The sequence below is a fragment of the Monodon monoceros genome, unplaced genomic scaffold (genome assembly GCF_005190385.1).
Source record: "Monodon monoceros isolate NGI ecotype Baffin Bay Population unplaced genomic scaffold, NGI_Narwhal_1 Super_Scaffold_14, whole genome shotgun sequence".
NCBI lineage: Eukaryota > Metazoa > Chordata > Mammalia > Artiodactyla > Monodontidae > Monodon > Monodon monoceros.
The window spans coordinates 53,177,993-53,193,979 of NW_021703770.1; the positions used below are offsets into that span (position 1 = coordinate 53,177,993).

At 38.9% G+C, this 15,987-nt stretch overlaps 1 protein-coding gene across 1 annotated transcript in view; it reads left to right on the forward strand.

The window, feature by feature from the left end:
* The window catches only part of MRPS28 (mitochondrial ribosomal protein S28), a 100,724-nt gene that overhangs the window by 6,196 nt on the left and 78,541 nt on the right, over window positions 1-15,987 (forward strand). The window contains exon 2 of the mRNA XM_029222575.1: window positions 10,426-10,607. Coding sequence (XP_029078408.1) covers window positions 10,426-10,607 — 182 coding nt within the window. The remainder of the gene's footprint in view (window positions 1-10,425; window positions 10,608-15,987) is intronic.

Sequence of the window (15,987 nt, forward strand, 5' to 3'; positions counted from 1 at the left end):
CCTGTCTGTTTTCTGCAGGGCCTCATAGGCAAGTTGAATGGGCATGTGGTGGGAATCACCACCGTGCATCTTCCAGGTCCTTGATAGTGGCACTAATTGCTGCAATACCTCTAGGAATGTGGTATTGCCTTTGATTTACTTGTTTGGTAGGTAGGGGAAGTTCTACTACCTACCAAACAAATTCATCTTTTACTTGGCCTTCTGTACCTTAATAGCCTTCACTCCACAGATCAAGGAACCAGTGTAGGGATCCTGTCGGTTGCTGAGTATACCTATTCCAGTTGTGCATTCTGGAACTAGGGAGAGAACTATAGAGCAGGTTCATGGGATAGAGCTGAGTTAAAACTCCATTTATCACGTGATCTCCGTAAGCCCCTGTTCTGACTGGCATTGAGTTGGTTCTTGAAGAGTTAGCATCAGTTCAGATAATCCCTGAAAGGTCTGATGATTTTTCCTTCCTCAGTGAACATTCTGGTAAATAGCCACAGCTCCTTTTGGGAAAGCTAGAAGGAAGATGGGTGATATAAATGTTTGCTTTTGTAGCGGGATCTTTCCTCAAGGGGACACAAGCTCCTCTTCATTCAGAAGGCTTGGTGTCTGAGAATTGCTTCAACTTTGGGAATTGGTTGAGGGGCCTTGATATTCATATGTGGTATTCAAGTCAGACTTCTGTTCTCTAGAACTAGAGTTTTCCCATCTATTTTATTTCTAAGGACACCATAACCAACCAGCCAACACCAAAGAGCTCTACGGGTCAGATTAGTTGGATTGCTGTTAGGCTCTGCTGCATCGTGATAACGGTGCCCACCATGTTGTTGGCTAGTAAGTGCTGGCTTGACTCCTGCCACATTATCTACATGGAATTCAGGGAGCTCTTGTTGGCAGCAGTTCTCACTGTCGGTCCTGGACTACAGAGAATCACTGCCACACAGCTTTCAGGAATGTTGGTGCTCCCTTCACACAGGTACTTCTCTTAGCCTTGGTGAAGTGAGTATCTTATAGATCCTCTTGGGGGCCATAGTAAGGAGTGGTGAACAGATCATAAACAGTAAGTTCACTCCAGCATTCCATTCACTTCAAGCTTTTGGATACCTTTCTTTGTGGTATACTGAGGAAGTTCTGGTATTTCAGCTTCATCTAGTATAGCCTATCACTCTCAGCCATTTAAGCTAATGTATTGTATCTGAATCTCTGCTTAGTGAGCCTATATTGGTAAATTTGGCTCAAGGCAACACTGTCTTCCTCTCACCCTGATCCAGTATCCTTAGGATCCATTCCCACATATATCCTCAATTTCTGTGGCTATAAATTAGCAAGATCATGCTGGTTATCCAGTCTCCTCTTGTAACTATATTTCTCCCTATCCGGCATAATTATTCTCCTGCTACTATGATATACCTCTATTATAAAGGTTTCTAAACTTTTTTGATAATGCCCCTTCATTAAGAAATTTTTGAACACATCTTCCAATATTTATTTATTTCATTTATTTATTTTTGGCTTTGTTGGGTCTTCGTTGTGTGCAGGCTTAGTCTAGTTGCAGCGAGCAGGGGCTTCTCTTCGTTGCAGTACGCGGGCTTCTCATTGCGGTGGCTTCTCTTGTTGTGGAGCACAGGCTCTAGGCACGCGGGCTTCAGTAGTTGTGGCATGCGGGCTTCAGTAGTTATGGCTCGCGGGCTCTAGAGCGCAGGCTCAGTAGCTGTGGCGCACGGGCTTAGTTGCTCCACGGCATGTGGGATCTTCCTGGACCAGGGCTCGAACCCGTGTCCCCTGCATTGGCAGGTGGATTCTTAACCACTGTGCCACCAGGGAAGCCCCAATATTTACTTTAAAAAGATTTATGTACTACAGTACTATTTATTATACACATTTTAAAGCATTCACAAAAAACAACAGTTTAAAGGGTGAAGTAAAAAACCATCACTAGAAGTTCCAGAAGTTTCTTCTTTGTTCTCTGGGTTATCATGGAGATAACTGTTCTTTCACATTTACTTGCCTTCTTTCCTTCAGCCTGCTCTCTAGGTTTGTATTCCTTGGTCCCAAGTCTCCTAAATCTTTCTGTGCACAGTCTCCCTTTAAGCTTCTCACAAGTGTTTCTTGCTTTCTTCCTCGATTTCTCTTGATAACACTACTTCTCAGATGGGTCTGAGAAGAAAAGGAGTCATTTTGGTTCTTGCTTCTCTACCATTTCAGACCACTGTTGTGTTAGAAATATTTAAGAAAAGATTCCTTGATAGAAATCTTCTCAATTCTTTGAGGTTTTTTCTTCAGCATTTGACTCACAGCTTTTCTCTTTTCCCCTTCTTACTTGCCATCTTCATGGACTTCAGCATGTACATCGATGACTTTACTAATACTTGGGCAACAGAGATGCACATCGTATTCTAAGTATCATATTCTTAGACCTTCATTTCTACTTTCTTTTAATTGCAGATATACCATAATTTATATGTATACAAATTCATTATCACTTGGAACGCTATCTTCAAGTTCTCAAACTCCTGAGTCCTCTTGGACCACAGTTTTACCCTCTTCACCTTCTCCATTTCCTGAATCCCACCTTTGTCTACCAGTCTATCAACTTTTTTTCTGGGTCTACCTTTCTTCTTACTCAGTCTAGAACTACTTGGCAGCCGTTCTATCTTAGGATCTCACTCCCTTAATCTTTTTTCTTGCCTTCCATCCTAGATCTCCCTAAATGCAACGGACATTGCTCCTATACCTGGCCTGCCGTGTGCTCCTGGGTCTGCTGAGTGCAGGGTTTTTCAGTCTTGGCACTGGTGACACTTCGGACCAGATAATTCTTTGCTGTGGGGGCTGCCCTGTACATTGTAGGGTGTTTAACAGCATCCCCGGCCCCTACCCCGTGCATTCCAGTAACATCCCCAGTCATGGGAATCAAACATGTCTTCAGGCATTGACAAATGTCCCCGGGGAAGAAGGGGGATTTGGGGGGTGGGGAGAGGGAGGGCAGGCAAAATTGTTCTGTTTGAAAACTACTAGGGTTATCCATAAAACTTGATGGTGACTGGGTCTATAAGAAATTGATTAATTTTTTGTTTAAAGCTACATTTTAGGAGGTGTTTGCCCTGTCAGAGGCACAGTTTGAGAGCTTTACGTATAGTCATGTGTTTATTTAATCCTCAACCCTGTAAAATAGGTATAATTATTAACCCCATTTTATAGGTGAGTAAACAGCAGCACAGAGAGTCTAAGTGCATTGCCCCAACCACAGAGCTGGTAAGTGGTACCGCCAGGACGTGAACCATGTGGTTTGACTTCAGAGCCTTCAGGAGCCCGCCCTCCTACTCCAGGCCTTGCTAATTGCTGGTACCTTGCCAAAGACCTGTCATTTCGATTCTTTTCTTTCCTGATGGGCTAAGTTACCTATTGCTGCATAACCAACCCTCCTAACTTATTTCTCTAGACAATTTATTCAATTATTATTATGTTTTTTAGAGAAGAGAAAAAAAGTTTATTGTATTTATTTTGCCAGGGCAATAAATGCCTTATTATTAGGTATTGTGCACTTGGCCTTTCTGCCAGGTGTTCCGTGCTTGACAGAAAATTGCCTTCCCTGCCTGTATTCTTTTAATTATTCCCTTTGTTTTCAGCCTCTCTTCTCATTCCAGCTTTCTATAATTCCTGGCCTGATGGAGTCCAGCACCTTTATGGGATTCTTCAGAATAGATTGACTTATTTTCATACTGCATGTGTTTTTAGCTGCAGTTTCCTTCATTCTGCTTCACTAGTTACCACCCTTCTACATGTTTTCAGTCCACTAAATAGTTGTTGAAATCTCATATACTTTTTGTCTCCATTTTCTTCTCTTTAATACTGAGGGTTTGTAATTTTTTCGTTCATTTTACCATCTGAATGGAATTTCAGGAAGGGAAAAGAGAAATGTAGGTACTCATTCTGCCATCTTGAACCACTAATCCATTAATTTTACTAAAAGAGCATTGTTACAAGCATAACATTTACTGGTTAGGGTTGAGGAAACTGAAGTTGTTGCAGCATAGTTAATAGAAGGGAGTCTTTTTTTTTTTTGTAATACATAAACATTTCATTCTGATATCTTTTTTTAAACATCTTTATTGGAGTATAATTGCTTTATGATGGTGTGTTAGTTTCTGCTTTATAACGAAGTGAATCAGCTATACATACACATATATCTCCATATCTCCTCCCTCTTGCATCTCCCTCCCACCCTCCCTATCCCACCCTTCTAGGTGGTCACAAAGCACCAAGCTGATCTCCCTGTGCTATGTGGCTGCTTCCCACTAGCTATCTATTTTACATTTGGTAGTGTATATATGTCCATGCCACTCTCTTACTTCATTCCCGCTTATCTTTCCCCCTCCCCATGTCCTCAAGTTCATTCTCTACGTCTGCGTCTTTATTCCTGTCCTGCCCCTAGGTTCTTCAGAACCTGTTTTTTTTTCAGATTCCATATGTATATATTAGCATATGGTATTTGTTTTTCTCTTTCTGACTTACTTCACTCTGTATGACAGACTCTAGGTCCATCCACCTCACTACAAATAACTCGATTTCGTTTCTTTTTATGGCTGAGTAATATTCCATTGTATATATGTGCCACATCTTCTTTATCCATTCATCTGTCGATGGACACTTAGGTTGCTTCCATGTCCTGGCTATTGTAAATACAGCTGCAGTGAACATTGTGGTATATGACTCTTTTTGAATTATGGTTTTCTCAGGGTATATGCCCAGTAGTGGGATTGCTGGATCATATGGTAATTCTATTTTTAGTTTTTTAAGGAACCTCCATACTGTTCTCCATAGTGACTGTATCAATTTACATTCCCACCAACAGTGCGAGAGGGTTCCCTTTTCTCCACACCCTCTCCAGCATTTATTGTTTGTAGATTTTTTGATAATGGCCATTCTGACTGGTGTGAGGTGATACCTCATTGTAGTTTTTTTATATATAAATTTATTTTATTTTTATTTATTTTTGCATGCGTTGGGTCTTTGTTGCTGTGGGTGGGCTTCCTCTAGCTGCGGAGAGCCGGGGCTACTCTTTGTTGTGGTGCGTGGTCTTCTCATTGCGGTGGCTTCTCTTGCTGCGGAGCACAGGCTCAGTAGTTGCGGTGCACGGGTTTAGTTGATCCGCGGTATGTGGGATCTTCCTGGACCAGGGCTCAAATCAGTGTCTCCTGCATTGGCAGGCAGCTTCTTAACCACTGTGCCACCAGGGAAAACCCCTCATTGTAGTTTTGATTTGCATTTCTCTAATGATTAGTGATGTTGAGCATCCTTTCATGTGTTTGTTGGCAATCTGTATATAGAAGGGAGTCACTTTTAAGTTACTTGTCAGAGAAGACACATGATGAAATGTTTTTCTTGCTAACTAATATGAAGTAAAGTACATAGAGCATTTCATTATTTTTGTTATTGTTTATGTTTAAAAAGGGACTGGGTAGGATTTGTCTTCCCTTTTCAATAGTTTGTTACTTTAAAAAAACATTTTTATATTTTAGAATATTTAGGAATTCCTACTACTCAACTTGGTAGGTATCCAGTCTTTTCATTTACAAATGAGAAGGCAGACCTAGAGAGGTTAGAAGACTTATTACTCAAGATTTTTTAGTTATTTAGTCGCTGAGTTGACCATAGAACCCAGATTTCCTAAATATTTCTGTTATTCTACTGTACTCTGTCCTTACTTTTAAGTTTTAAAATAATGTTTCTCTCTACTTTCCACCTTTTGAGGCAGTTGTATTTAAATCGCTGTTCAGCCTATCATGTGGCTGTGAGAAGCAGGTATGGTGATCGTCTGTGAAATGAGGTGTCTGGACTCGCTGATACCTTGTGTTTCCTTTAGTGCTAGTAGCCTCTGATTCCAAGCTCTGTATTAAATGTCTTCATATGCATTATGTTTTTTTTAAGTTTATTTCTTTTTTTTAATTAATTAATTAATTAACTTATTTTCGGCTGTGTTGGGTCTTCGTTGCTGTGTGTGTGGGCTTTCTCTAGTTGTGGCCAGCGGGGGCTACTCTTCGTTGTGGTGCACGGGCTTCTCATTGCAGTGGCTTCTCTTGTTGTGGAGCTCGGGCTCTAGGCGCGCGGTCTTCAGTAGTTGTGGCTCATGGGCTCTAGCGCGCAGGCTCAGTAGTTGTGGCACATGGGCTTAGCTGCTCCATGGCATGTGGGATCTTCCCGGACCAGGGCTTGGACTTGTGTCCCCTGCATTGGCAGGTGGATTCTTAACCACTGTGCCACCAAGGAAGTCCCTGCATGATAGTTTTATACATACATACATATGTACATAGGCTTTATATATTAAAAAATTTTAAGTACTACATATTCTTTGTGTTCTAGATTTTCTAATATAAATAATATAAAGAGGGCTTCTCTGGTGGCACAGTGGTTGAGAGTCCGCCTGCCGATGCAGGGGACACGGGTTCATGCCCCGATCTGGAAAGATCCCACATGCCGCGGAGCTTCTAGGCCCGTGAGCCATGGCCGCTGAGCCTGTGCGTCCAGAGCCTGTGCTCCGCAACGGGAGAGGCCACAACAGTGAGAGGCCCGTGTACTGCAAAAAAAAAAAATAATAATAATATAAAGAAAAAAGTTCTATATGTAAATTTTTACAGTTAGCATTTGATATATTTCTTTTGAGGAATTTGTATCTATATAATATTACTGTAAACATATTTGTAAATTTATGTAAGTATGTATATGAATATGTGCACCATGGGAGTTCCCTGGTGGTCTAGTGGTTAGGATTTGGTGCTTTCACTGCTGTGGCCTGGGTTCAATACCTGGTTGGGGAACTGAGATCCCACAAATCGTGTGGTGTGGCAAAAAAAAAAAAAAAAAAGTGCAGTATTATTTTTAACTACCTACCAGATAGACAGTGTCACCCTAAAATTTTATGGGTATAAGAAACCTAATAAGTGTGAAACTAACTCTCTTACTTCTGCTGCACTGCTCTCCCACCTCGTCAGTGGCTCCCCTTTTCCCTTGCTTTCTACAGCCAATTGGGTATCAAGTCTTTGCTGTACTGTTTGGCAAATAGCTCTGTATCCCTTCTTCCCTATGGCCACTGCTTCAGTGTAGGCCCTTTATCATCTCTGCCCTAGTTACTGGAGGAGCTTCTCAACAGTTTGCCCCCTTTCCATTCCCCCCCCCCCCCCCCCCCCACCCTTTCCCCCCCTCCCCCCCCCCCCCCCCCCCCCCGCTTCCTCTGGTCCATTTTGCATACTGCTGCCAAAGTTTTTTTTTAAAACAAAGAACAAGTACTGTCACCCCATTAATGAGAAACTTCTTTTGATTTCCCACTGCTTATAGGATAATGTCTAACCCACTTAGCCTTTGGTATAGGACTCTTTACAACCTGAATGAGGGTAGCAATTGTTTTCAGCAATTTTTGGACCCTAATGTCTTCTCACGTTCGTTTAACTGTTTCATATATTTTCATATCAAGGCTAGAACAGAGTCTGGGGTACATGACAGGCGCTCGGTATTCAACACATATTTGATGAACGAATGAATGAAAGTGGAACTGTTCCCTATATCTGTAATTCATTTACCTTCCCCTGTTCTATCTGGGCAGTGCTATTCAACTTTCAGGCTTCAAAGTGAAAAAACAGTACACCAGAGTAACAGGAATACTTTGGAAATCTGAGATTTATGACCAATTCTTAAAGGAAGCAGTCCACCCTAAGGCACCTGCTTTACCTATGACAACTTTATGAATGAACTTTGTAGCAACATTTTCCATAAGCAGGATTAGACACTGAGATCTATGATACACCCAGAAGGTGACAGTGTGCCTGGAGTCTTTGCAGTCTGCAACAGCATGAGAGGAGCCTACAGTGTTGGTTGTCATCATGGATTGTGCTACATTTATTAGTTTTAGAAGCCATTGGACAAGTAAATGAGGAATTCAGAGATGATTCTAGACCATGTTTTTTGAAGGAGGGCTTTGTCTAATTATTTGTTATAGTTTCCAAAAAGTATAGCAAGCACACAATTTAAAAGCAAATTCAGGTATTGATCAAGGTGTCTTATACTTGTGGTAAAATCATTTCACCAACTGAAAACACATTGACTTCCATTGTAAAATATAACAAAGTGAAGGCAAAAATAATGGAACAAAAAGCAATAGCATTCTGTTTTACTTGATTTTAAAATCTCCTTTAAAATAATTATTCATAATTTTATAAAGTTTATAATGTAAATATTTCACAACACATTTACTAAAAATCTCAAGAGATCATATTAAATAGTCAAGAACACTCTATTTTCTAAAACCTAGAGGGAAATACCATTTACTATCATACTAATCTCAGCCCTTCACAGTTGTAAAGGAGATTGTTGTTTTAGGAGGAGGCCCTAGTGATGGCTGAATTATCTTCAGTAAGTATTCAAGTATTAGATCTACTATTGTATCTTCCTCTCATCTGCTGTTTTAATGACACCATGGCTTTAATTGAAAGTCTACCTGCCCCCCGTCCCCCCCAAAAAAAAACAGATGAAGAAGAAGAAGAATAGATATCAACCACAGAAGCGGAGTAATGGGAAAGCAGGTTATAGGGAAAAATGAGAAGGACCTTCCCAGGTTGTAAGCAGAATGAGACCCCCAAGCTGATAACCTGTCTGGTCTTGCCTGGAACAGTGCTCTTCCCAGCTGCTCTGGATGGTATAGTGGTTCCCAGCAGAGGGTTATAGTAGCTGCACTTGTCTCTGACAGCATACTTCGCATTACTCTCTTTGCATCAAGAGGACAATTCATAGCTGTTTCTGTGTTGAGCCTATAAGATGTGTTTCACGCTTGGCTGTCTGCAAAAGAACTATTTTCAAGGTGCTTGTTTAAGGAATTAAATATTATACTGTGTAGAATCATAAAACTAGTATTATGGCTCAAAGTGTAATATTCCTGGCTACCTTTTCAGCTTTATTTGGCGTCTAGGTCTACTGACTTGTCTTTGGTTTAGATCAACCCTTATGTGCTAAGGATTCCTTCCCATTGGGTTTCAACCCACTGAAACAAATCTATCACCATATCCTCCCTCCAGCATCTAAGGGACTTGGTATCTGTCAGATGATTTGACTTTCTTTTTCTTGAAGCAGAGGTCATAAACTTTTGGTTCATAGGTCAAAATGTGCTCTGATTTATAAAGTGAAAGACTTTTTTTCAATGTATAAACACTTAAAATTGGAAATTTTACATTAATATATGGATTTCTGGCTTTTCTTGGAAGATCAAAAGATGTGGCAACACTGGACTTGAACTGCAACTGCAGCTAGAGCTGAGTAGTGGCTATGTTTTTAGTTTGGCATGTATTCTTCTGCTTAGTAAGCTCCTGGCTGGGCATTTGATTATTTTCTAATCCTTGGAGTATCCCATGCATTAACATTGTCATAAGTATGGTTTTGTAGTTTTTAAAGTAAGTGTATTATCAAACTCTTAGTAATTCTCCCTTAAATAACAAATGTAAAATTCATTCCAGATACAGGATATACATAGGCAGATCAGATTGTTAATATTCTTCTGTGATGAGCTCTCACAAACAGAAACTCAGCTTCCCTTAGTTTGAACTGAAGTGCGCACACACCACACCACACACAAATTAAAGATGAGTAGAAGGCACAAATCTGTATTCGTGGATTTCTGAAAAAGCATGTGTTTGGAAAAAATTTTGGTAAGTTAAAAAAGTAATCAGCTTGCATTATATGTTCAGCCCTACCTCAAGTAAATTCAGTACGTCAGATGACTCCTAGAAAGTGAGTAGCACAAAACAATTAAAGCTGTCTTTGCTTTAAAATTTTACTTTAGGAAAAAGAAGAAAATTATAATGTTAAAATACAACATTAAAATGATAAAGTCAAGTCATTTGAAAATATTACATAACAAGAGCTCGTGTTCAGACTGCTAATTAAAGGACCCTTAATCATTTTTATCTTAATGCTCACTTAAATTTGTATTAAAGCATAGTCACTTTCATTAAACCAGTATTCGAAGGCATTTTGCTTTTTGCAGATGGTCAGTACTAGGAATGAAGCCAATTGCCTTCTTGGATGCCCTCCTCGCACACTCGCCTCCCTACCCCCTCCTTGCCCCAGGCCTGAAGCTTTGTCTAAGGGGGCTCCTTATCCCGCTCACATTCCAGATTCCACCCTGGGCCACCACATCTGTGCTATCCCCCACCAAGCACAGATGCCTGCTTTTCCCTGGCTCCTCTTCAAGAAGGAAAGGAAGGAAAAGGAAGTTGAAGAGCGTCCCAGGCTTTTTAAAGCAAAATTCCATTTCAGTATTTTTATTATTGCTACAAAACGTAAATATACAGCAAATTGACTTTTAAAAATTTCCCCTATAAGACATTACTATACCTACCATATTATACCTTAGCATTGAACTGTATGCATATAAATATCTCTTTTCATATTTAGGGCTCTCCAAAAGATGTGGAATCCTTCGCATCTATGCTGAGACATTCTCCTCTTACACAGATGGGACCTGCCAAGGATAAACTAGTCATTGGACGAATCTTTCATATTGTGGAGAATGATCTTTATATAGATTTTGGTGGCAAGTTTCCTTGTGTATGTAAAAGACCGGAAGTGGATGGAGAGTAAGTAGAATCATTTCTAAGTGCTTTAAGCGTGTGCATAAAAGTTGAAATACCTCAAAAGTATTACTGGACTTTAATTGGTGATTTTTTGAAAAGACAGAAAATATGTTTATTTCTCTTCATCATGCTAGTTAGTCAAGTTAGGCCAAGTTCATATCATGTCATATTAGTCAAGTTAGGCCAGATCCATGTCTTCTCAAAGCAGTGAGAGCAGTTTTGGGGAAGATTTGAATGTCCATCCTGATAATAAACCATTTCATGCCATAAAGTTAAAACCAGCTTGGGAATAATACATGCTGCTCAGGCCATTTTATGTGTAACTTTTTTGCCTCTTTCTTTTTTTTTTTTTTTTTTTTTTACATCTTTATTGGAGTATTTGCCTCTTCTTTTCCACAGTCTCCATCTGCTTCTCAGAGGAACCTCTGCTTTCTGTTTCTTCATGTTCCTTTCTCTTACTTTAGCAAATTCTGATGCTTTATCATTTTCTTTTCTTACTATTTTGCATCTGCTCTCCGGATTATAATTTTTCCTGAACAGAATTCATTCTGTTTATTGTCTGTGTAGATAAAGATAATTGTGAATATAAATATGCCTTATGAAAACCACTAAGGTGGGAGACCTGGGAGTAGAATATAAAGAGTGAAAAGAGAGGTGGAACTAAGACTCTGAGATTGGAAAACAATAGTCATCAAGATAGAAATGAATTTTTTCCACCAATTTTTAATGTACACATTTTTTTTAGATTTTAATATTTCTGACACCAGGATGCATCTTATAGTTGATGCAATTTAATTGGCAATTTAAAAATTCTTAATAGTACATAAATTATGGTGACTCAGAATCAATGGCATCTTAGATAAGATGAATTACAGTGATGAAGAAGTTTGTGATGTTTAAGAATGAGTCAGATCATAGATATGAGTAAGGAAAGAGTCTACTCTAGTTCTAAGGGAGCAGTTACAAGAATGGGTTGCCTCTTTCCTGAGAGCTCTGGATACCTAAAGGTCGTCTTGATAACTGGGCTCACCCAGTTAGGAGACAGGAGCCCCTTCTACCTGAATCTGAATAGGACCTGACAAACTCAACTGAATACACATGTTCTCAGATCAGTGATATGTGAGTAGATACTTAACAGCCAGCTCTCCAATAAATAAAAGGCCTTGATTTGCCGATTTCTGTGGTATGAAATAGTTCCACCATGGCCAATGTTAAGTTACCTATGTGATGTCATTGAATGTGGAGTTGGAAATATGAGTGCACAGTCAGCTTTCACAAGCTGGTGCAGTCTGGCTCCAGCACACCTCTACTGCAGGTAGTCAGAAGCTAAACGGTGTCTTAGCAAGGTGAACGATGCAAACCAGGTGATACCTGGAAGAGAAAATGGGTTCTGTGCTATGTGGCATGAGAGGTAATGGCTAGGTCTTGACTTGCCCTGGTATATCAAATAACATACAAACTTAGTCAGAAATAGTAAAACCTAAAGAAAATTCTAAGTAAGACGTGCCTGTCCATCTAGATTTTAATACTACAACCTATAACTATTGTGTAATGGGGTATTGAAGGGATTAAATTAGATAATGTATGTAAAGATTTAGAACAGTGATTGGTATACAGTAAACAGATGCTACTATTATTATTCTTTAAATCCTGATGATTTAGGGTTTTTGTGACCTAATGATGACATCCCTCGAGAATTTCTGTTGAGGGATTTTGCACCAGGCAAGTTGTGAAGATATGTGGTCCTAAAATTGTCCTTCAAGAGAGGCAACCTAAACTCTCTCATACTGTCAGCAGGAGCTGTAGCAGGTCATTTTTCATTAATAGAAAATATATCAGTAATTTGAAAATGAAGTACTGCTTTGTTTTATATAAAGAAATCCTCTCCTCTCTTCCCTACAATTGATAAGCTTTACATCATGCTACCATGGGTGCCACCCAGTTGCAGCGGCCATCCTTATTCTTACAAGCTGACCTAACATGCAGCCAGAACATCCGGTATTAGCTTTATAAAAAGATGTATTTTACATATAACTCTGCTGAATTATGGGTATTTCACCTGCTCAGTCAAATTTATTATAAATTGCAAATGCCAGTTATATACATGTTTCTTTATATTTGTGGATGGAATTTTGTTTGTGATATTTCTTTCATGGATATTTATTTCTTTGTGGATATTCTTTTATCTAAAGTTTTTTCCCCTATTTTATGATATATTCTTGAGCATAAAATTTCAGAATGCTTTAGGTGTCTAGAATTTCTGATTTGATTCTTATGCCTTATTAACTAGATCACAGAATTTTAAATATCAGTATTTTTGACTAGATGTTTCTCTAATTCTATAATATGATTTGAATTTATTTTATGTGTAGTATAGCTCTAAATGGTTAAATATTGGAATCTGTTGCAACATTAATTAAATTAATTTTAATTAATTTAATTAAATTTTAGTTTAATGAATTGAAAAATTAAATTAACTGTTCATTGAAAACTATGTACATACCACATAAGCACACATCCTATTAACAGAAATTACTATATGGTTGAAACCCCCATCTCCACATGTACTCTCCTCCCAGTGAAGCAGTCTATTTAACAGAAGTGTTTGTGCGGGGAGAGCGGTGGCTCATAATAATTTTGCAAAATAAATTCTCTAGTCTAGGGGGCAGTCACTGTATTAGAGTCTTTTTTTTTCCTTAGGAGAATTAAATGCCTGTATCTCTTTGTTCTGTAGTTATCTGCCATAGTTACCTTTACTGCTTCCATCTACCTGCCCAGTATCCAGTCACTCTCACCAGGAATTCCCACTTAAACTTCCAAAGCACTCACAAAATCAATATATTCATGATTGAGGATCATGAAAAGGGAGGAGCCATACTGGTGTAGGAGTTGATTTGTTCGTTCGTTTGTTCATTCATTCATTCATTTATTCAACAAACGCTTACTGGACCTCTTCAATTTGGCAGGCACTGTTGTAAATAAGGGCTGATAAAGAAGACAGACTAGCTCTCTGCTCTCATGAAGTTGGGGGAACTTAGTCTATTGGGGGAATGAGGAACAGATAGTAAACTAGTGCACAAATCAATTTTAGAAATTGATAAATAAGTAAGAAGTGGTAATATGGTGACAGGATGTCTGGCGAGTAGAAGATAACAGTAGTCAGAGAAGGCCTTTGACCTCTACTTCTATTGCTAAAAGTCTAAAATGCCACCAGATTGCTTCTTTTAAAAAAGGTGATAAACAACTGATAAGAATCCTAAATTGTTTTGGTTAACTGAATATTCTAATTAGCTAAGCTACAGCCTTTTAATAAGTTCTGTAACTTTTTTGTTTTAATTTTTTTTTTTTTTTTTTTTGCTGTACGTGGGCCTCTCATTGTTGTGGACTCTCTCGTTGTGGAGCACAGGCTCCGGACATGCAGGCTCAGCGGCCATGGCTCACGGGCCCAGCCACTCCGCGGCATGTGGGATCTTCCCGGACCGGGGCACGAACCTGTGTCCCCTACATCAGCAGGCGGACTCTCAACCACTGTGCCACCAGGGAAGCCCTGTTTTAATATTTTTGATTATTGTTTAAAAGAACCAAGTTTTCAGTCTTTGACCCAAGAAGCTATAGGGTTATGCAGAAGGGCTTCAGAGATTGCCCTGGGAGTAGAGAGGGGAGTTAGGCCCTATTTCAGAGCAGCTCTGCATTCATTGTTTTATATGTTACAGTTCTGGGAGTGTTTTGTTTAAGATGTTGTGGGGGAGTGGTGGTGAGTATTTGTATCACCAAAAAAAAGTTTGAAAAACACTTCTAAAAGAAAAATTAAGTCTAGAAAGATGTTATATTAATAGTAACAGAATATAAACTGTAGTATTTAAGCATGAAAGGTAGTATTGTGATCTACTTTGAGTGAGTTGCAAAATAGAAATATTATAATTACATTCAGAAATTTTGGAGGTGTGGATGGGACCTAACTCTTACAGTACCAACCTCAAAAGTTTTAACCATTATATGTTTTTAAATATCAATTTATGACTTGGAATCAGAAGTCAAATTATGACAAACCATAGTGACGCTGGTATTAATTTCTTTGGCAGTTGTCATTGAATTAACTGACTTGCTAAATTAATCAAGATTCTCTTGTATAAAACCCATTGACTCATACCAGCACTTAGACAATTAGGAATTAGTAGTCCTCTACTATAACTGGGCACTTTTGCTTCTTTCAGTTGAGGTATGTGTTTAGCAAAAGCTAGTTGTGTTTATTCCAAAACCCATTTATATTATCGCTAGGTAATTTATTTGATTATTGCATAAATTAATAAAATATGAGCATAGGAAGGGTTTTTGTTCTTATACAAGCTAATTTTAATGTTTTAGAAAGGCTCCATAAAGGAGAGTTTTTTTTAATGAAATTGCTATTGAATTAGTTTGAGCAAGTAAACCATAAAGATGCGGGGCGGGGGGCGGGAATCATAAAAATCTGGAAGGAATTGCTTTCCAAATGTCTTTTCTGTCCCTGCATTACTTTAAAGTGACTGACTCTGGCAATTGCAGACATTGAAGTCTAGGTATTGTTTATTTAAGGAGATCAGTGCAGAGCTCCAGCGAGTGAGCCTCTACTTAGCAAGAAAACCTGGCTCTGTGTCAGAATATTTGCATTAGTTGCTAAGTTAATATCTTTAGAGTATATGTATATACTTTCTTAATGAGTCCTCACTTTGACCTACTTTTCCATGAACCAACCTATGAGTCAGAGGGCTTCTACTGTGACTTAAAAATATAAAGCACTTTTCCCTTTAGACGTTTGTGTATGTGTGTGTTATTAATACAGCACACAATTTCACAAAAGTTGTCCTAGTGTGGATTAAGATCATTTCCTTTCTATGTCTGATAATCCCAATAGCCAATTTTTTAAAAACTTATGTTGGCACTTTATGTACATCGTCAGATTTATTCTGCACAAGAAGCATAGAAAGTAGAAGATATTTTCCCCATTTTCCAAATGAAGAAAATGAGTCTCTGAGCATAAATAAGGTGGTGCAGCCATACAATTATAGTTCACAAGGCAGGGATTCAATCCTAGGGCTGTGTGTATCCATCACCCAAGAATGTTCTTTCACTGTACTGTGCTACTCTCTAAATCCTACAACATACAGCTACTAAAGTGTCACAGAAACGTCCTAAAGTAGCCTCACGCATGAACCAGGTTTATACCAGGAACCCTGAAAACAGTATGGTGGTGAAGCTCTCATAGAGGTCTGTTAAAGACTGAGAGGTAGCCTGTTCTAATATCCTGGGTTATGGTGTCCATGTATCGTATATTTGAATAGTATTACCACCAATAAGCTAATGACCAGAGGGCCCAGGCTTTGTTTCATAATGGCTGTGAATCATA